The sequence below is a fragment of the Mustelus asterias genome, chromosome 7, assembly GCF_964213995.1.
Source record: "Mustelus asterias chromosome 7, sMusAst1.hap1.1, whole genome shotgun sequence".
NCBI lineage: Eukaryota > Metazoa > Chordata > Chondrichthyes > Carcharhiniformes > Triakidae > Mustelus > Mustelus asterias.
The window spans coordinates 113389627-113412020 of record NC_135807.1 but is presented as its reverse complement, the minus strand read 5'-3'; the positions used below and the strand labels follow the sequence as shown (position 1 = coordinate 113412020).

The 22394-nt window shown below is 42.6% G+C and overlaps 1 protein-coding gene across 2 annotated transcripts in view; it reads right to left on the bottom strand.

Annotated features, from left to right (window-relative positions):
* Nucleotides 1-19170: 19170 nt before the first annotated feature.
* Nucleotides 19171-22394, bottom strand: part of LOC144495903 (cytosolic non-specific dipeptidase-like) — a 48453-nt gene continuing 45229 nt past the window's right edge. For both annotated transcript variants that reach the window (XM_078216698.1, XM_078216699.1), the window contains exons 11-12: nucleotides 20925-21072; nucleotides 19171-19615 (exon numbers count right to left, since the gene is read on the bottom strand). In XM_078216698.1, coding sequence (XP_078072824.1) covers nucleotides 19549-19615; nucleotides 20925-21072 — 215 coding nt within the window. In that variant the 3' untranslated portion in view covers nucleotides 19171-19548. The remainder of the gene's footprint in view (nucleotides 19616-20924; nucleotides 21073-22394) is intronic.

Below are 22394 nucleotides of genomic sequence, written 5' to 3'. Positions count from 1 at the left end.
GAAAGCAAATGCTTTTCCTCAGGTTTTAAGCACAGTTATCGGTCATGTTTTGCTTACTGAATTACAATCATATATTGCTTCACAGCATTTCATAGATTTAAGATTTCCCTAAATCTACACTACTCTCAATCATCAGCAGAAGGAAGGAAGGTGTAACTGACTGTGTTATCAAGCAGCATTTGCTCAGCAATAACCTACTCACTAATTCTCCGGGCCACTCTGCTCTGAATCTCCTTCCAATCTTGGTCTAAACACAAACAAAATGCATGAATTCCAGAGATGCGGTGAGAATGACTGCCTCCTTGATGTCAAAATTGGAGCCAGAACATAGAAAGGTTTCGATACTTTTTTGCTGCCAATGTAATAACTTTGAAGATAAGCAAAAAGTTATTTTATTCACAGTTTGAAACCCAGCAACATATAACCTCATAAGAAGACTGACATCTCCAGGGGCATCGGATGCTAAACCTTTTGGCAAGCTAGTCGCATTTAGTGAGGGACCACTACAATCCCTGATCCTCTAATATAATGCAACATTTTAAATTCCATTCAGCCATTAGGAACCCAGGGGAGACAGTTTCTGCTTTTGTCATCAGGCTTCACTAAATGGCTGAACACTGTGAGTTTGGTCTAACCAAATTGATATGTTACATCATCATCTCATATGTAGTATTATCAGTTTGAACATTCAGAAAAAATTGCTGGCAGAAACTAAAATATTCCAAGACAAGGCAGTTGAATTGACTCAAGCGACTGAAAGTGCTGAATAAGGTGCTTTTGAACTGCAAAGTGTGCAAAGTGAAGTGAATCAAATTTGGTGAAAAACAGCGACCACTCGAAATACCAGTAGTGAGAGCACAGAGAAAGGGAAGAGAAATCATCGGCCACACGGGTTTGACAAGTGTTATCATTGTGGGGGGTGACCATCCCCCAGATAGGTGCAAATGTAAAGAGTTTATTTATTCTAGGTTCAACAGGAAGGACCACATACAAGCCAGATTCAGAGTCAAACAGACTACGTCTAGTTTCTTAAAAAGAAAGATGGGTCCAGTGAAGAGGCTTGAGGAAGATTTGGAGAGAAGCCCGAAGTCAGGTCAGATGTTGTGAATTCTACAGTGGGAACTCATTTCCTGATTCTCAAAGCATGTCCGCCATCTGCAAAGCACAAAGTAATAAGTCTGATGGAATGTTCACGAATTGCCAATATGAGAGTAGCTCTAACAAAACTTAACATGATCCAGGACAAAACAACCCACTTGTCCGACACACCATCCAGGCCTTGAATATAGACTTCATCCACCATTGACAAACAATGGATGCAATACGTGCCAACTTTTTTATTGGTGAATTGGTGATTAGCACTGGTGCCTCACACCTAATCTGCACATCTTTGGAGTGTGGAAGGAAACCGGAGCACCCGGAGGAAACCTACACAGATGCAGGGAGAATGTCCAAACGGCACACAGACAGTCACTCAAGGCTGGAATTGAACGTGGGTCCCTGGTGCTGTGAGGCAGCAGTACTAACCACTGTGCCACCGTGCCGCCCCAACCTTTATTTCAACCTTTTTTTAAACATTGGGGCAGCCTTTAAAAACCTAAGTTGCTGACAGGTGAACTCAGTCAGAGCCTGAGCTGCCAATATGACATCCTGGGACCCACCACTCTCATTCTTTACAGCAAAGAGTTTAAAATATGATGGGAAAATCCGTCAACTATGCTAGAGAGCTACCCTCCATTTTTCCTGTCTGGGATGACACTTTGCCAAAAAAATGGCAAAATTCCACCCATTGTTTATGTTAGAAACCACCTCTAGCTGATGCTGAAACAGGATGCCGTTTGTACCTTTTCAGTTATGATTTGTTGATGTTTTATGAAAATTAACTTCAAACTCATCAGGTCCAATTCTGGTTTAGACTGTTAGGCTGGGTGAGAAGGAATGAACTGGCTCGATCTCCTTCACACAGCTCCCTCAGTTGGTCCCAACAAAGGTTTTTCAAAGTTTCTTTTCCTTGTAGATGTATTTTCCAATCCAAATATGTTTGCTTTGTAATAAGGAGCCAATCAAACCAGATTTTCCTGATCCTAAGACAGAGTATGTTCTTTGCCGAAGTAATTTGTGGAAAATTAGAACTTTTCTACTGTTCACATATACTAGTTCAGAAATTAAATTTTCTTTGAAACTGAATCTAAACTATTCCAAGAATAGGTGGAGTATTAATTTTGTTCAATGTTTAAACTTTAATCTGAGGTGCAATCTGTGTTTGGGCCATGGGAGTTCCCTGATGCAAAGTTGACAAGGTAATCAAAACTCTTGTTTCAACACCTTTCAAAACCATCCACCTCTATTGTTTGGTAACTGCTTTTAAAAACTAAAATAATTTATTATTTTAAGACAGCCCATCATTTATTAGAACAGGTGCTTTCACTTTCCAAAGTTTACTGATGGTTTCATTTCATTAGTTACTAAACACAAGAAGCAACAATAAAAGATGTGACAACTCACACATACAGATCTCAGAAATAAGAAAAGTTAGAATCCAAACAAAGTTAGTAGGACATACAATTAAGTCCTTTCCCATTAATTTTGGCATAGATTATTGAACATTGCAGCCGTTTGAAGCTAGCTGGTTCCCTTTAAAATCTGGAGGTGAACTGAAGTTCAGGTATCTGCGTTTTGTTGGAGACAATATTAATTTCTGAGAGAGAGATTCCTCACTGCCTCTTTCAGTAGCTTTATCCAGATTATGTCAATTACTTCTCTCACTGTGAGGCTTCGCAAAACAAGTTCTTAAACCTCCTCTCTGTTTTGTTACCTAAAGAAGAGCGTTTGATTTAAACAGTCCTGATTTCTCATCTCATCACCCATCATCTGTAAGCAGAAAGATATTTTGATTTTTTTCCCCCCTTTATAATCAGTGGCACATTTCCTCAGTTTTGTGTGATCCAATTTCTATTAATACCTCCACAGAAAACTTAATACAGGATGAACTCAGAAGATTAGTTTATTCAATAATGCAAATCTCAAATTCCCACCTTGCAGTGTGACCTTTCTTTCAATATTTTGAATTTTGCATCTCCATCTTCGGTTTTTTTTGTGAGCTACATGTGAGGTTTCAAAGGTGAATATGTCCAACAATCTGAGGGTCGTGTCTTACCCCTCCCACTAAATGTCCATTTTGGGTAATTTCCAATTTCTGAGTATAAGCAAATAATGAAGGATGCACCAAAAAACTATTTGTGATTTAGCCTAAACCTGATCAGAAGCAGGTCGGTGTGAGAAACTCCACACCAACCACACCGCTCCACCCCCGCCCAAACGCCCCCCCCCCCCTTCCCCCCACCGCCACCCCATCAATGATCGCACAAGTGCTTTGAGTCATTGCTGCAAACTCAAAGTAACAAGTAATTAGAAATTTTCTACTATTAACTTATACTAATTCAGAAATTACATTTTCTTTGAAACTGAAACAAAAATATTCCGAGAATGGGTGGAGTATTAATTTTAAACTTTAACCTGAGGTGCAATCTGTGTTTGGGCCATGGGAGTTCCCTGATGTAAAGTTGACAAGACAATCAAAACTCTTCTGTTTCAACACCTTTCAAAACCATCCATCTCTATTGTTTGATAACTGCTTTTAGAGGCTATTTTAAGTCTATGGTCAGAAAGCACCTCATTCATTAGAACAGGTGATTTCACATTCCAAAGTTTACTTATCTGATGATTTATCTGATGGTTTCATTTTGAAAATCAGAAAAGAATGACTTGTTTAAACAAAATAACATAACGTTGTAAGATGTTAAAGCTGACAACCATCTACTGTGTTACCTTAGCCTGACATATCCAGTCCAAAGACCAGTGCATAATTCCATCAGAGCTTACACCCTCGAGAGTTTTAGTGTTCATGTGACACTAACAGGGTTTTCCTAACTAAAATCGGAGTGGAATCTGTGTTTAAAACTAACATTACAGCAAAGTTGCATGAGACTCGAGGCATGGAGTGAGATTTCACCTCCAAGGTTTCTCATTCCATATTGTTCCAATGTTTGCTCAAACCCTGATACTAGATTAAGTCTTAATTTACTCTTTAATGCCAGTGTTTTTGCACAGAAAGCAGTTTTCTAGTATAGGGTACCCCAGGGTTATTAGGTTGATTTCATCATGCTAACACAAACCATGTATAAACAGATTAGAGTTGGGGTGTGGTGCAGCCAGAGCACACCACAGTACCGGAGAACATAGTGCCGGGGAATGGGGCCCATAGTGGATGCTGTGTCCTCAGGAAAAGGTGGCTGAGAGGCCCACAAGTGAGATGCTGTGGAGCCCCATGTTGGGGGAATGGAGGTGGGGTGGGGGGTGGATACTAACTAAAGTGTATATATGTTTATGGGAGTGTATGTGTGTTTGTATAAGTAAGAGGAGGACAGATTCACAAAGCAGGACAAATTCAATCCAGCCAATACCTCCACATTAGTTCACTCTTGATCGGCAGCAGAGTGTTGGATGTTGTCTTCAACAGTGCTATCAAGCGGCACTAACTCAGCAATAACTTGTTCACTGATGGTCAGTTTGGGTTCTCTCTGGTCCATTCAGCTCTTCGTTCAAACATGGACAAAAGAGCTGCACTCAAGAGGTGAAGTGAGAGTAACTGCCCTTGACATCAAAGCACTATTCGACTGAGGGCATTAAGGAGCGCTAGCAAACTTGAAGTCAATAGAAACCACGGGGCATACCCTCCACTGGTTGGCGTCATATCTACTGTGACTGTACTGTGCTTTTAAGAAATGTGTCATGTTTCTTATGCTGGATATTTTTTAGCATTCACTTCTATTTATTGGTGCCACTTTGTCTATAGCCAATATCCACTATTTTTACCGCAGCAGCGTAATTGATCTTAATTGCTGGAATGCTTGTTCTAATCTTGACTAATGCAGAGCTTTTTTTTAGTGTTTACCCCTGGGGTTTTCAGAGTGGAACTTCATTGGGTTGATTGATAAGTAAGGTCATAAGACTGGTCGGGGCTAGACTCTGAGAGAGAAAAACAGCTCAGTTGCTGTTTGGGATCCGTAGAAAGAACAAATAGCTCTCTGTCTGGCTCTTTCCCTCTCTGGAGATTGGAGACTGGAATCTGCCCAAAACTAGGTCTCTTTCTCTGAAATTCTGCTGCTTGAAGGTAGATCTTTCTCTGAAAGCTGCTGTATGGGAGTCAGAAGATAGGTGTCTTTCTGTATCTGTCCAGAGGGGTTAACAGGTTGAAAATCCAGCATCCACATGAACATATCCGTTTTTGGTACTAATTGGTTCTGAAGAAGGATGATTGTCTATGGAGATATTGCTTAAACTGGAACTAGAGAGATAGATTGGTGTTAAGAATTATCACTTTTCTTGTTTAAATATTTTATTTGATAAAGGTTATGCCAATTCTTTTTGATATATTTTAACTGTGTTGTTAGAAATCATAGACATCATAGAAACCCTACAGTGCAGAAGGAGGCCATTCGGCCCATCGAGTCTGCACCGACCACAATCCCACCCAGGCCCTACCCCCACATATTTACCCGCTCATCCCTCTAACCTACGCATTTTAGGATTCTAAGGGGCAATTTTTAACCTGGCCAATCAACCTAACCCGCACATCTTTGGACTGTGGGAGGAAACCGGAGCACCCGGAGGAAACCCACGCAGACACGAGGAGAATGTGCAAACTCCACACAGACAGTGACCCGAGCCGGGAATCGAACCCGGGACCCTGGAGCTGTGAAGCAGCAGTGCTAACCACTGCGCTACTGTGTGTTAAATCAAGTCAGTTTTAATAAAAGCTTTCTAGTGGGTCAAATGAATTATACCTGGAGCGAAACATCTTATGCTCACCCTAATGCCAAAATCAAAAAAAGTTGGGATCTAATCTAACTTCATAATATACCTTGGAGGTTCTGATCTGGTCCCTAACACTACCACAAAGGAAGATGCTTGTGGTTGCTGGAGGTTATCCTCAGACCCTGGACATCACTGCAGGAGTTCATCAGGGTTGTGTCCTCAACCCAAACATCTTCAGCTGCTTCATCAATGACCTTCCCTCCACCATAAGATCAGAAGTCCAGATATTCACTCATTGTGGCACAATGTTCAGCACCATCTGTAACTTCTCAGCTACCAAAGATTCTGTGTCTATATGCAACTGGACCCGGACAGCATTCAAGCTGAGGCTGATAAGTGGCAAGTAACATTCATACCACATAAGTGTCAGGCAATGCCCATCTCCAACAAGTGAAAAATTAACCATTGCCCCATGACATTCAATGGCACCACAATCACTAGATCCCCTGCTATCAACATCCTGGGGGAAACCATTAACCAGAAACTGAGTTGAACTAGCCACGTAAATATTGTAGCTACATGGGCAGGTTAGAGGTTAGGAATTCTGCAGCGAGTGACTCACCTCCTAAAACCCTGTCCATCATCCACAAGTTACAAGTCAGAAGTCTACTGTAATATTCTCAACTTGCCTGGATGAGTGCAGCTTCAACAACACTCAAGAAGCATGACACCATCCAAGGTAAAGCATTCTGCCTGGTTGGCACCCCATCCACCATCTTAAACATTCACTCCTAAAATGCACACACTGGCAGCAATATATACCATATACAATATGCACTGCAGCAACTTACCAAAGTTCCTTTGACAGTAGTTTCCAAACCTCCACCAGCTGGAAGGACAAGAGCAACAGATGCATGGGAACACCACTATCTACAAATTCCTCTCCAAGCCACTCACAATCCTTATTTGGAACGAAATCTCTGTTCTTTCACTGTCACTGGGGCCAACTCCTGGAACTTCCTTTCCACCAGCACTGTGGGTGCAGTGGACCACAGGGACTGCAGTGGTTCAAGAAATCAGCTCACCACCATCTTTCCAAGGGCAATTAATGACGGGCAATAAATACTGGCCTGGCCAGTCTGCTCAGTCTCTCCTCACAATCAACACCCCTCATCTCCGGTATCAACCTGGTGAACATTCTCTGCACTCCCTCCAAGGCCAATATATCCTTCCACAAATAAGGGGACCAATACTGCACACAGTATTCCAGCTGCGGCCTCACCAATGCCCCGTACAGATGCAGCAAGACATCTCTTCAGCTCAATAATTTTCTTCTACACTTTCTTGATATCTGAAAAGGAGGAATGTGCAGAGATGTGAGGAGAGGGTAGGTGAGTGGCAGACTTCGAATTGTTTCTTGAGAAAACTAGTACAGCCACAATGGCCTTCTTCTGTGCTGTAAGGACAGACATTTATCATATTTCTGGGTTTTTGTAACTCGAGGTTTTAAGATGTTCATTTTATAAGATCAAAAATAATTAGCAAATGATAACATGCCATAAAATTGAATAGAATTTTGCAGGCTAAAACCAGAACGAAGTCAGGAGCTGTCATAACATTGATCTAACCTTTCAGTTTACCATGCTGAATATTTCAAAACACACCTTTTAGATCATGAGATATATTTCCCAATACTACAAAAACAAACTAGTTGTAAATAACATTCCAAAGTGACAACACATAATTGTAATAGAATTACAAACACTATATCTTAACTGAAAGGTCAGAAATCTGTTTTTGGTTGATGTGATGCTGTCAATCTATTCATTTTATTTTGAATTTTTGAACCTGCAAAGATATTGACAGATGAATTCTTTCTAAAGTCAGTTGAGGAAAGCTTTGCAATCCGTTTCTTCCGAGATTCTCTCATTAGCTTGGAGTCAGTTTATGAAGTCTGGGAATCGTTGAAAGACTGACTTGAATACTTATCCTCCTCCACCACCTGTCCACCATGATTATGACATTATTCAATTTATTCAAATTATTACCATGGTTCTGAGATTTCCTCAGGTGTAGGAATGATCTTTTTGGAAGAAGCTTGTACTCAGAAATAGAACAATGGCAATTGGCTTTCAAAAGTTAAATGATCACAGCCCTCACATCCTAACAATGCTACTTGCTGCACCGAGAAAACAAATCACTTGTTCATCTGTTTGAAAGGATTTATTTTATTCATTCCAGTTCTCCTGTTGGTGCACTCCCATCACAGATTTCACAGCAGTGAGGGCGGCATTCAATGGCAAAACCTGTTGTCAATGGCGGGACCAGTAGATTCCGCTGCCGGGCTCACGGTGGATTCGGTGGAAATCCCGCCCCTCATTTATTGCCCATCCTTAATTGCCCTTGAGAAGATGCTGGTGTGCTGCCTTCTTTCTCACTGCAGTCCATGTGTTGTAGGAACACCCACAGTGTTATTAGGAAGAAAGTTCCAGTATTTTGACCCAGTGAAGGAACACTGATATTGTTCCAAATCAGGATTGTTCATGACTTGGAGGAGAATTTGTAGGTGGTGGGCCTTCTATGCATCTGCTGCTCTTGTCCTTCTAGGTCCAGTTTTGTACACGCCACTCTTCGGAACATGGCTGTATCTGAAAGCTCAGAAGGCCCTCCCTTCTAAGCGTTGTAAAGGAAATAGTCCCAGATCACTCTCGATGGAGATAATTGCAATGTTATCGCTGAATTCAAAGTTTTGTAAGGATGGTGCAGAATCTGATTTCTTGGGCTTGGTAGGCGCTTGATGTATGTCCAAGTGTGATACAGATGTTATCAGGACAGGTATTCACCAGCAAATGTGTTTGACAAAGCTCCATTTCCCTTGCTCTTCTAGGTGGTAGAGGACACAGGTTCAAAAATATCTCTGCCAGGGAGAGTAGCAGGGGTTTGTCTACCCTAGCAGCCAATAGATCTCTAGTAATGGGACAATTGTCATGTAGGTGCTTCACTCCTGAGCAATTTAGGTGTTTGTTAGCTTGTCTTTGGTATCCATGCATTTTTCTCCATGGCTCTGGCACCCAATAAAGGCTCATACAAATTCATGGACTCCTCCTCAAGCACATCCAATTCATCCTCAGCTGAGGAGCAGTGCTGCTCCTCCCATTTGGAGCCCTGGCCACAGTGTGCAGTGCACAGTGGTCTACAACTATTTGTGATAGCCTCTGTGCTGTGTATTGCAAAGCCCCTTCAGACTGGTCAAGGGAGTGAAAGCTCATTTTAATCATTGATGTGGAGATGCCGGTGTTGGACTGGGGTGGGCACAGTAAGAAGTTTCACAACACCAGGTTAAAGTCCAAAAGGTGTATTTGATACCACAAGCTTTTGGAGCGCTGCTCCTTCATCGGGTGAGTGGAGAGTTAGGTTTCACAAACAGGGCATATATAGACAAAGACTCAATTGCAAGATAATGGTTGGAATGCAAGCCTTTACAGATAATCAAGTCTTTACAGGTACAGACAATGCGAGTGGAGAGAGGGATAATCACAGGTTAAAGAGGTGTGAATTGTCTGAAGCCAGGACAGTTAGTAAGATTTTGCAAGCCCAGGCCAAATGGTGGGAGTTACATGTAGTGTGACATGAACCCAATTTCCCGATTGCGGTCATCCTCGTATGTGGAACTTGGCTTTCAGTTTCTGCTCAACGATTCTGTGTTGTCATGTGTCATGAAGGCTGCCTTGGAGAACTCTTACCTGAAGATCAGAGGCTGAATGCCCTTGACTGCTGAAGTGTTCCCCGACAGGAAGGGAACACTCCTGCCTGGTGATTGTCGAGCGATGTCCATTCATCCATTGTCGTAGCATCTGCATGGTCTTGCCGATGGTCTCGGGACATCCTTTCCTGCAGCGTATGAGGTAGACAACGTTGGCCGAGTCACATGAGTGTGTATCGTGTACCTGGTGGATGGTGTTCTCACGTGTGATGATGGCATCAGTGTCGATGATCCGGCAGGTCTTGTAGAGGTTGCTGTGGCAGGGTTGTGTGTGGTGTTCTCCTGAAGACTGGGTAGTTTGCTGCGGACAATGGTCTGTTTGAGGTTATATGGTTGAAGGCAAGTAGTGGGGGTGTGGAGATGGCCTTGGCGAGATGTTTGTCTTCATCGATGACATGTTGAGGGCTCCGAAGAAGATGTCGTAGCTTCTCCACTCTGGGGAAGTACTGGACGACAAAGGGTACTCTGTCAGTTGTGTCCCGTGTTTGTCTTCTGAGGAGGTCGGTGCGGTTTTTCGCTATGGTGCGTCGGAACTGTCGATCGATGAGTCAAGCGCCATATCCTGTTCTTACAAGGGCGTGTTCCCAGCGTCTGTAGGTGTCTTTTGTGTTCCTTCTCATCTGAGCAGATCCTGTGTATACGGAGGGCTTGTCCGTAGGGGATGGTTTCTTTAACGTGTTTAGGGTGGAAGGCTGGAGAAGTGGAGTATCGTGAGGTTATCTGTGGGCTTGCGGTACAGTGAAGTGCTAAAGTGACCATCCTTGATGGAGATGCATGTGTCCAAGAATGCAACTGATTCTGGAGAGTAGTCCATGGTGAGTCTGATGGTGGGATGGAACTTGTTGATGTCATCATATAGTTGCTTCAGTGATTCTTCGCTGTGAGTCCAAAGGAAGAAAATTTCATCGATGTATCCAGTGTAAAGTGTCGGTTGAAGGTCCTGTGCGGTGAAGAGGTCTTGTTTAAACTTGTGCATGAAGATGTTAGCATATTGATGTGCGAATTTGGTTCCCATGGCTGTTCCATGTGTCTGGATGAAGAATTGGTTGTTGAAGGTGAAGATGTTGTGGTCCAGAATGAAGTGGATGAGTTGTAGAATTGCATATGGAGATTGGCAGTTGTTGGTGTTGAGTACTGAAGCAGTTGCAGCAATGCCGTCATCGTGGGGGATGCTGGAGTAGAGTGCTGAGACATCCATTGTGACATGGATTGTTCCTGGTTCAACTGTTCCATGGCTGCTGAGTTTCTGTAAGAAGTCCGTAGTGTTGTGACAGAAGCTGGGGATTCCTTGTACGATGGGTTTCAGCATGCCCTTGACGTAGCCAGAGACGTTCTCACACAGGGTCCCATTGCCTGATACGATGGGATGGCCGGGTGTGTTGACCTTGTGCATCTATTGCCTCCCGAAGATACACAAGGCCAACACACCCAGTCGTCCCGTATCAGGCATTAGGAATCTATTTGAGAACCTCTCATGAGGTACACACTCATGAGACTCGGCCAACGTTGTCTACCTCGTATGCTGCAGGAAAAGGATGTCCCGAGGCATGGTACATTGGCGAGACCATGCAGACGCTACGGCAATGAATGGACACCGCTCGACAATCACCAGGCAGGAGTGTTCCCTTCCTGTCGGGGAACACTTCAGCAGTCGAAGGCATTCAGCCTCTGATCTTCGGGTAAGAGTTCTCCAAGGCGGCCTTCAAGACACACAACAACACAGAATCGCTGAGCAGAAACTGAAAGCCAAGTTCCACATGCAAGAGGATGGCTCAACCGGGAACTTGGGTTCATGTCACACTACGTGTAATCCCCACCATTTGGCCTGGGCTTGCAAAATCCTACTAACTGTCCTGGCTTGAGACAATTCACACCTCTTTAACCTGTGATTATCCCTCTCTCCACTCGCATTGTCTGTACCTGTAAAGACTTGATTACCTGTAAAGGCTCGCATTCCAACCATTATCTTGCAATTGAGTCTTTGTCTATATATGCCCTGTTTGTGAATGCAACTCTGCACTCACCTGATGAAGGAGCAGCGCTCCGAAAGCTCATGATACCAAATACACCTTTTGGACTTTAACCTGATGTGGTGAGACTTCTTACCATTTTCATCAAGACAATGGTTTGCTTGATGATGCCTCTGGTGGAGATGTGAGCTGCATTGTAGTGCTCTTCCGCTGCGCTGTGCCAATGTCTTACTGATGCATTCAACCAGATCTGGAGGGGACAGTCATTGTTACCCAGATCCAGCTGTCAACCTGAGCAGCTACATCAAAAAGCCCTGGGCCTCATGAATTGCGCAGATTTGTGAATTATGAGAGCTGCCCCGGAATTAAGCACAGACATGCATGGTTTTTTGCCCATGATTGCAGATCAGTTGCATGTTCAAAGATTGAATGCCGTTGTGATTCACAAATACTTATCCCAGTTTGATCTAACGGTCACAAGAGTGCAGTCATTGGCTCTTTGCACACGAGAGAAGTGAGTGATGGCCCCAAAACCCAATGACATTGTTACCTGGCTATTCTCATCTGTATAGTACTTGATGAATTCTTGATATATGATGGAAGAGGGCTTCCATCACATCCATTATGTACCTGTGATATGACATATGAAACGTCATCGATGAAGCTCTAGAAAGTAGCAGTGGCAAATTAATTCAGGGTTGTGGCCACCTTGAGGGCCATTAACATACAATTCTGTTAAATCCACATGGCTACAGGTCTTGTTGCACAATGCCACATATTTCAATGACCACTTCTAGTGACAGCCTCAGTCGTCTCTGGCATTGCCTCTCTGATATCTGCAGGACGTTAGTCCTCATCCTGAGGACACGTTGGCCCATTGACCCACCAGATATCGCCTTCTATGTTGCTTTCCCTGGATGGTTACATCCTGACCAACCTCCCCTTCTGGTTCGGCCTGCTTCTGGCTTTGCAGCTTCAGTTGTTGACTGTCAAGAGACCTCTTTTGTCACATCCTCTCCACCTGATCCTGACATTGCAGGAATATTGTGTCTATGATACCCATAGGTATTCCAGCAATTGAACTGAAGAAGGCAGACAGTGAGATGAGAACATGTAGGTCCATGGATTTCACACTTCAAACTGAGGAGCACTGAGATTTTCAACTCCTTCCATTGTCCACAACCAGAACTCCATCCAACAGACACTCAGCGACTTCCACTTCAGTATCCAATCCTGGCACTGCAAGAGACATTGAGAAAATGGCACATGTAAGGGCCTATGGTATATGACAGAGCCTTTTACCCTCCACCCTTCTCTTGCTGCATTCACTCTTGTCTCCATCACCATTAACCCTCTCAATATCATTTTGCACCTTCCCTCTATACCTCTTCAAGATCCTCCCATTACCAGTTGGATCCTCCCTGATTTTACACCCACCCCGTCAACATTCCTGCTCTGATCTTAGATCCTCCTTAGAGTTTTTTTTTAGATCCTGTGACTCACCCATCAAGATCTTTGTTTGCCCCAACTTCAGACAGATGCTGTCCCCTACTGAATCCTTGTGTCTATCCTTGTGTCTGTGCAAATTCCTTCTGCCAGCCAACCCCCTGAGTTGGACCCACATGTGGGCATTACTGACCCCATTCTTTAGACCTCTCATTTTCATTACAGATCTGTCAAAGTTCTTTGATTCCATCAACCATGAAGCTCTTTGGAAAGTTCTCCAGAGATTTGGATGTCCGGCAAAATTTGCTACCATTTTGTGACAGTAACTGTCCTCAGCAATGGACTGGAGACCAATCTAAATCGTACCCAGGTAGGCGAGAAGCAAACCTGGGTGATTTTGCCAACTCTCTTCACTATCTGACACAGACATAATCATGACAAGTTCCACAAGGGGTCATGATTAAGCTTCAACTCATCGAGGAACTTTTTAATCTTAACAGGCTGAGATCCAAGTCTTAGGTGACTCGCCAGTATATCCAAAACTTTCAATATTTTGACGCACGGTTGTGGACCACACTGCAAGTGACATTCATACCACCCTCAACCTCTTCAACTCTATGTTGGTCTCTTGCTCAACATTAGCAAGGCCAAAATCCTCCATCAGCCCTCCTCTGGACAAGCACCAACACTCCAGCAATTGTTAATGATGGAAAGACCTTGGACGTTGCTGAGCAGTTTCCATAGTTACCTTTCTCAAAAGGCCAACATCTACCATTTAGGGCGTCACATTGGCACAGTGATTAGCACTGCTGTCTCACAGCACCAGGGACCCGGGTTCAATTCTGACTTTGAGTGTCTGTGTGGAGTTTGCATATTCTCCCCATGTCTATGTGGGTTTCCTACAGGTGCTCCAATTTCCTCCCACAGTCCAAAGTTGTGCAGATCAGATGAATTGGCTGTGGTAAATTGCCCCTTAATGTCCCAAGATGTGTAGGTTAGATGGATTAGCCATGGTAAATGAGTGGGATTATGGGGATAGGGCAAGGGAGAGAGCCTGGATAAGATACTCTGTCAGAGAGTCGTTGCAGACTTGATGGGCTAAATAGCCTCCTTCTATACTGTAGGAATTCCATGATCTATGATATCCAGAACAGAATCAGCTGTGCCAGTTAAAGCTTCTAAAAATTGCACAACCAGATATCCAACATTGGAGATCCGCATAAGAGGACAAAGGCTTTATTGCACAATGCTGCTGTTGTCACCACCTTTCTCTATGGCAGAGAAACGTAGGTCACCTATCCAAAGGCATCTCTGGGTGCTGGAGAATTTCCACCAGTGGTGTCTCCACATGATAATCAAAGTCAAGTGGGAAGACAAGCGAACAAACTCCAACATCCTCACTAAAGCCATTTCCTCCAGCATCACAATGATCATGTGAAATCAGCTCTGCTGGTCTGGACACAGGATCCACGTGCCAGGTAATCAGCTTCTGAAACAAATCCTCTATTCATAATTTAATGATGGTGACGATCTCAAGGAGGACAGAGAAAATGGTTTATGGAAGTTCTGAAAGGCTCATTGAAAAGGGGACAAATTGACATTGGTGCGTGGGATGAACTTTCTGCAAACAGTGCCATGTGGTGGCACCTCATCCAACAAGCCACAACATAGTCAGATACCGTCCACATAAACTTTGCTGCAAAGAAATGACTAAAGCAGAGGGAGGGAGAGAGAGAGGACCCTAGCTCGAGAATTACCCTTCCTCAGCGCAACATTTGCCCTCTCTGTCCAAAGGCCTGCAACTCCAAGATTGACCTGCTCAGCCACCTGAGAACACACAAACCAGGGACTGATGACATCGATGACTAAGAATATTATTCGATCCTTCCTACTAAGAAGCTAATTTCTACCTGTTTTCCAGTAAACCTACAAATTTCCCTTTGACGAGTCTTATAGGAGCTTCTCAACACGAGTGACATGATTGTGTGGGTAGAGGCTGCAACAGATTATCACGCATAAAAAGATTCTGGTTTTGGAAGGCACTCAAAAACTCAATTAATGACTGAAAACAATGAGGGGTGCAATAGGCAGGTCGAGTATCTGTGATCCAGATGAGTGATCCCATGAACACACTTGTTTAAAACCTTCATTTTGCTTCCCAAATGAGCGGGGTGATGCTAACAAAGTGGGGAGGTTGCAACAAGTAAACTATTGTTGCTATTGCTATGGGTGTGGTAGGGTGCATTTATTGCTCCTGGGAGGCTACCTACATCTCATTAAAAAAACACTAAATCGGACAAAGTGTAAAGGGATCCAGAGGTACAGGTTCACTATTCATTTAAAGTAACAGTGCAGTGAACACCATACTAAAAAGTCAAACAAAGCCACTGGAGTTCATTGTTGATTGTAGGAACAGAACTTAAAAGAATATTCATGTTAAACTTATATGGAGAAACCCCCTCCAAATAAACAATAAAGGAGTGTGTATAATGCAATGTCAGGAGAGCTCTTCAACCAAGAACCAGGGCAAAGGGTAAGTTAAGAGGAGAAGTGTCGATGAAATAAAACCTGGCAAAGTGACAATAAGAGGATCAAATATCTTCCCCTCTCTCTTTTCAGGTACCATGCTCTGAGAGGCATCGGAATTTTGGATTTCCGTGTGTTGATGATCAATGGTCATGCTTGATAAGTGCTGCTGTGGTTTGCTACTGAATGGCTGTTAACGTAAAAAAATAACCTAAACATGTTAATAATAAGCTGGTAATGGGTGGAACCTATTAGGACAAAGAGGGTAATATATGCTCAGAGGCCCAGGGTAAGGTTACAATACTTAATGAGTACTTTGTATCAGTGTTTAAGAGGATGCTGCCAAAAGTTCAGCAGAAGTGGAGATGCTGGAGTAAAAGCAATTTGGCGAGGATGCTTGAAATAGAGTCATAGTCATAGAATTATACAGCGCAGGAAAGGCCCTTCAGCCTATCGAGTCTGTACCAACAATATCTACCACTAAAGGTGCGCTAATCCCATTTACCCCGCTTGTCCCAGTGTATTCCAGATTCTCACCACCCTCTGAGTGAAAGTGTTTTTTTCTCAAATCCCCTCTGAATCTCTTGTCCCTCACCGTAAAACTATGCCCCCTACGTGATTGACCCCTCAACCAAGGGGAACAGCTACTTCCTATTCACCCTGTCCAACCCCCTCATGATCTTGCACACCTCAATCATGTCTCCCGTCAACCTTCTCTGCTCTAAAAGAAAACCATCCAAGTCTATCCAGTCTCTCCTTATAGCTCAAATGTTCCATCTCAGGAAACATCCTGGTGAATCTCCTGTGTACCTCCTCTAGTGCAATCACATCCTTCCTTTAGTGAGGTGTCCTGAACTGTACACAGTACTCCAGCTGTGGTCTAACCAACATTCTGTACAGCTCCAATATCACCTCCTTGCTCTTATCTATGCCACCACTAATAAAAGCAAGTGTTCCATACGCCTTTTTAACTATCCTATTCACCTGCTCTGCCGCCTTCAGGGATCTTTGAATAAGTATCCCAAGATCCATTTGTTTCTCTGAGCTTCCTGGTGTCTTCCTCTGTCATTCATTAAAAGCTCCCTTGTCTTGTTATTTCTTCCAAAGAGTGTCACCTCGCAATTATCAGGATTAAATCTTATCTGCCATTGCTCTGCCCATCTGACCAATCCATCTATATTTTCCTGTAAACTAAGATCTTCTTCTTCTATTAGCCATCTTACCAATCTTAGTGTTGTCTCCAAACTTACTTATCATCCCCCCACATTCTCATCTCTATCATTTATGTATATAATAAACAATAAATATGAAACAAAACAGAAAATGCTGGAAATACTCAGCAGGCCAGACAGCATCTGTGGAGGGAGAAAAACAGAGTTAACACTTCAAATGAATGATTTTTCTCAGAACTCTGTTCACAGCCCAGCCAGAGTTAAAATTGCCCTCAGTGTCTCTAAGGGAATCCAGAATAGAGGCCATATGTATAAGGGTTCACATTTTGCAGTGATAATGGTTGAAGCTGTCGGCATTTGCCATCATTGCACCTCTGAAAACTGGTAGCAACTTCCAGAGTCCACATCAGCACAGAATGATGCAGAGAAGAGGAAGTTGTCCGTATTTCGAGGTTGGAATTAACGTAGATGACAACGCACAGTTGTGAACTTGCACCAATTACTCACTCCTTCACCAGGAAACTTTAAGTCTTGTGGAAGTAGGTGTAAGGAGCTTGTTCAGGCATTCGCGAATATTTAGGGAGACAACCATTGCATGAGATTTATACAGAATTTACTTGCCTGAATGGCTGTCAAATCTTTCAATTCCTTTCCAATTGTATGAATTTGTTCATATTTAAATTACTTTTTGATGTAATTTTTCTCACCCTGGTAGCAATGTGTTTTTAAGTAACTGTATAGCTTATCTGGCCACTTCAGAGGACAGTAAAAGTCAATAAAGAAATGTTGGGCTCAAGTCAAATATAGGTTAGATTGGGTAGAAGTGGTAAACTCAGTTTTCTGAAGACCATTTGCTAAACAATTGAGTTTTAAAAACAATCCTGTGGCTTTGATCATTTTTCCTGTGGTGCTAGCCCATAAAGTTTTGATTCCAATTAACAGATTAGTAGAGTTTAATTACCAGATTTATTGAATTCAATCACCATTGATTTTCTGGACTGGTGGAAGGTATACAATGGGGTCCTTTTCTTTATCTATATTAATGACCTAGACATGGGTGTACTATGCACAATTTCAAAATTTGGGGTCAACACTAAACTTCGAGGTATTGTAAACTGTGAGGATAGTGATACCTCCAAGCTAATAGAATAAGTGATCATAGAGTAACAGAGTCTGTAGAGCAATCCAAATCCCATGCTCTAACCCCCACAATCCTCCAAGCTTATTTCCCTTGCAGATGGCGATCTTCGCTTGCATTGCTGCCCTTGACCTTCTAGGTGGTAAAGACCACAGGTTCAGAAGGTGCTGTCGAAGAAAACTTGTTGTGTTTAGGCAATGCATCTTGTAGATGGTACAAGTGTAAATGCCACTTTGCATTGGTGGTGGAGGGAGTGAATGTTTAAGATGGTGAATAGGGTGCCAATCAAATGAACTGCTTTGTCCTGAATAGGGTTGTTGGGCTTCTTGCGTGTTGTTGGTGCTGCACTCATCCATGCAAATTGAAAGTATTCCATCACACTCCTACCTTGTACCTTCTAGATGATGGACAGGCTTAGGGGAGTCAAGAAGTGAATTATTCTCTACAGAATTCCCAGTTTCTAACCAGAAACTAAACTGATCCAACCATATAAATACAGTGGCTACAAGAGCTGGTCAAAGTTAACCTCCAGGATGTTGATAGTGGGGATTTCAGTGATGGTAATGCCATTGAATGTCAATGCTAGATAGTCTTTTGCTGTAGATGGTCATGCCTGGCACATGTATGACACAAATGTTACTTGCACAAACCCGAATGTTGTCCAGGTCTTGCATGTGGACACAAACTGCTTCAATTTCTTAAGAGTCACAAATGGCACGGAACATTATGTAATCATCAGCAGAAATCCCCACTTCTGACTTTATAATGGATAGAAGTTCCTTGATGAAGCAGCTGAAAATAGTTGGGCATAGGGCACTACCCTGAATTCCTGCAGTGTTATCCCATGATTGATATGATTGAACTCCTCCTTTATGCTAGGTACGACTCCGACCAGTGAGTTTTCTCCTTGATTCCAATTGATTTCAATCTTGCTAGTGCTCCTTGATACCATATTTGGCCAAATGATATCTCGATAGCAGCAAGTGGCCATCACCATTCACAACTGGATGTGACAGGACTACAGAGCGTAGGTCTGATCCATTGGTTGTGGGAACACTTAGCTCTGCCTATTGCATGGTGCCTCCACTGTTTGACGTGAAAGAATTCATGTTGTAGCTTCACCAGGTTGATACCTCAGTTTTAAGTATGCCTAGTGCTGCTCCTGGCATGCCCTCCTACACTCATTGAACCAAGGCTGATCCCCTGGCTTGATGGTAATGGTAGAGTGGAGGGTGTGAAAACATAAAATACAGCTGGAGATTTACCATTGGTTGCTCTGGTAACCTTAGTACAAGACTGCATCAGCAAAGCTGTATGGACTAGGAACAGTGCAATTGAAGAGATTTTAATCAAAAGGTGAAGCTAATTTTATTTCTAATGAATCAAATCTCTTGCATTCCTATTATTTTCAAACAGAAATTCCATATTTGGAGGTTTGAAATTTTAATCACAGCCATGTCAGCGCACCATTTACAACATGGTACAATAATTCACAAGAACGATTGAGCCGGACAGGTGATTATTCAGCACATTCAAAATGTAATCTTACAGTTCAGCAATAAAGAAACCAAGTCAGGATCTTTAATATTTACACTTTGATTGTGCAGTTATGTATCTGCTACATAACACATTATCCAGTAATTATGTCATCATACAGTATATAAAGGAATTCTGTTGGATGTACAGTTTTAGAAATCTATCAATCTGGCACCGTTTTCACTTCAGCAAAGAGATTTCATGGAAGTAAGCACCAAGCACCTTGATTCCCTGAATATAGTTGGTCCTGTTGGAGAAACAACAATTTTTAAAAATCTATACACTGAAGTCTCCATTGTGGCAACATTCCTCCCTATTCCCAGCAATGTCTCCAGCTTGCACAGTGCTCCTCAAACTCAATATTCCTCATATGGATTCCTCCTGTCTTTGTCCCAATGGCAGCAGTGCCTTCTGTGTCCAGCCCCAAGCTCTAATTCTCTCTTTAAAACCCTCCTATGCTTCCTTGAAATCCACCTCTTTGACCAAGATTTTGGTCACCCCTAATTTGGCTCAGTGTTCTTCTGTTGATTCCTCCTTGGTCAAATACTTTGTGAGCGTTTTCTACATTAGAAGGTGCTACATAAATCTAAGTTGTTGTTGTAACTTTCAAAGTATTCTGCCAAGTATCCATCCGTCTCAGTGCTGGAACAGGTTAAAAAATAAAACTGAATGGGCAGATTAAAAATGGAATAAGCTGCAAACAGAAACTAATATTTATTTGATGAAGTTGCATTTTGATGGTCTCTGCTTTGTACCATTTTAAAGGGAAGCTTGATGGGGTATGTGGGCAAAGGAATGGAAGGGGTTGCCGACAGGTTTAGATGAAGAGTGAGCGGAGGCTCAGCACCTTAAAGACCAGCAGCAACCAAATGGCCTGTTTCTGTGTTGCAAATTCAGTGTCGTACTTTTATTTTACAGCCATATTCCTAACTTCACCTTAAAGCACAGGGTTCTCGTTCTGAGAACAGAAATTTCAACCTTGTATCCATTTGGAGCAACTTAGCTCCTCTCAGTATTTTGACTGTTCCTGCAGAGTACAGCAGAAAGGTCACACACACTTAGTAAGCTGCTAAATGTGACTTGATCCTCAAAAGAAAAGGGAATTGTTTACAACCCCCCTCATGCACTGTTTTATAATGGTAGAAAGATCATCAGGAGCCATGAGAGGGAATAAAAAACATTAATGGAATGGGATGGTGTGCTTGTACATAGATAAAGTATAATGGACTAATGTGGCAATAATGCAAACTCTGGCTTGCCTCAGTGCGCTTAGCTGTTGTGGCTGGGCAAGTGGGGGTTAAAAGAGAATTAAAAAAGCATCTGATATCCCTATTTATTCTGAGGCAGGGTTAGGCTTCCCCTGCTTTCTCATCCCAATACAGGGCAGCAAAAACCCATGGACCACAGTCCAACATTAGAAAGGGAGAGCTTTGAGGAAGAAAACTGTAGACGGGAAGAACTTAAATTATGTAATTATATCAATTCACATATTATCAAGGCTATTCGACCAACAATCTCAAACGAGGACAATGTTTAAGCAGAATATTGCCTCTTACCGGTTGATTTTCTCATTCTGTGAATGAGCTCCATCATCTGCAGCTCCAATCGGCAGTAACATAACATTCTTTCCTGTAGCTTCCTGGAATGTCAAAGTAACTGGAATGCTGCCACCTTCTCTGGTCATATCTGGCTCAACTCCGAATACTAAACAGGAAAAGCAATTATACAATTTACATTGTAAACACAATTAAAAACAGTGTGATGTATACAAACTGCAGCATCCATGACCCATGTTCTAATCAAAAACTAGAATTTTGACAACAAAAAGCTTTGTGCAAGACGTTTCTCCTTTGCTCAGATCAACATCTCCAACTTCAAGTCCAAAAAAGGGCAAATTCAATATATTTGCTTTGTCTTTTCTATTTGTGTGTTGCTATAAAATGTAACATTCTTGATCTGTTGGTTCCCATTATCCAACCAGAAGTCTTCTCCATGGTAGTAAATTGAGATTCACTGTCGCAGACTTATCCGACAGCAATCTAAAAAGCAGAATGCTGTGGATACAGGAAATCTGAAATAAAAACAGGAAATGCTGGAAACACTCAGCAAGTTATGGCAGGATCTGTGGAGAGGGAAACAGAGTTGATGTTTCAGATCTTTGACCTTTCATCAGAACCTACAGCACTTGTTTAATCTGCTACCTTTTTCTAACTTCACTTGTACATTTCCCCTGTCTTGTCTTCAGCAAACAATGTAGGCTGCATTTTACACTTTGCACTCGTGATGCAGAGGTACAAACTCCAGCAGGTACTGCAGGATTTCTGTGGGCAAAAGGGTATTTCTGTGCAAGCCCCCCACTTGAGAAGTCAATTTTCAATCCAATTATACCCGTTTCACTGCAGATGCGGTTTTCGCAATATTAAACGAAAGCTGAATTACTGGGGTTTGTAAAAAGTGTAAAGGGACAAATATTAAGAGACATGTGACATCATTACACAGTATATTGAGCGAAGCTAGATTGGGTGGAGGCAACACAGTCCCAACTTTATATTTCAAATAAAAGATTCAAAAGTTTATAAGTGGAATAATTTTCGTGTCACCATTTTAAAAGATGCAAATGTGTTAAAGTTTATTTATTAATGTCACAAGTAGGCTTACATTAACACTGCAATGAATTTACTGTGAAAATCCTCTAGTCGCCACACTCCAGCGCCTTTTCAGCTGCACTGAGGGAAAATTTATCATGGCCAATGTACCGAACCAGCACGTCTTTCGGACTGTGGGAGGAAACCGGAGCACCCAGAGGAAACCCATGCAGACATGGGGAGAAAGTGCCGACTCCGCACAGACAGTGACCCAAGCTGGGATTTGAACCCGAGTCCCTGGTGCTGTGAGGCAGCAGTGCTATCCACAGAGCCACCAATTTATATAATTTACATTGTAAACACGATTAAAAACAGTGTGATGTATACAAACTGCAGATTAACATGGGGTTTTGAACAGCAATTGGATCTCTTCCCCGCATA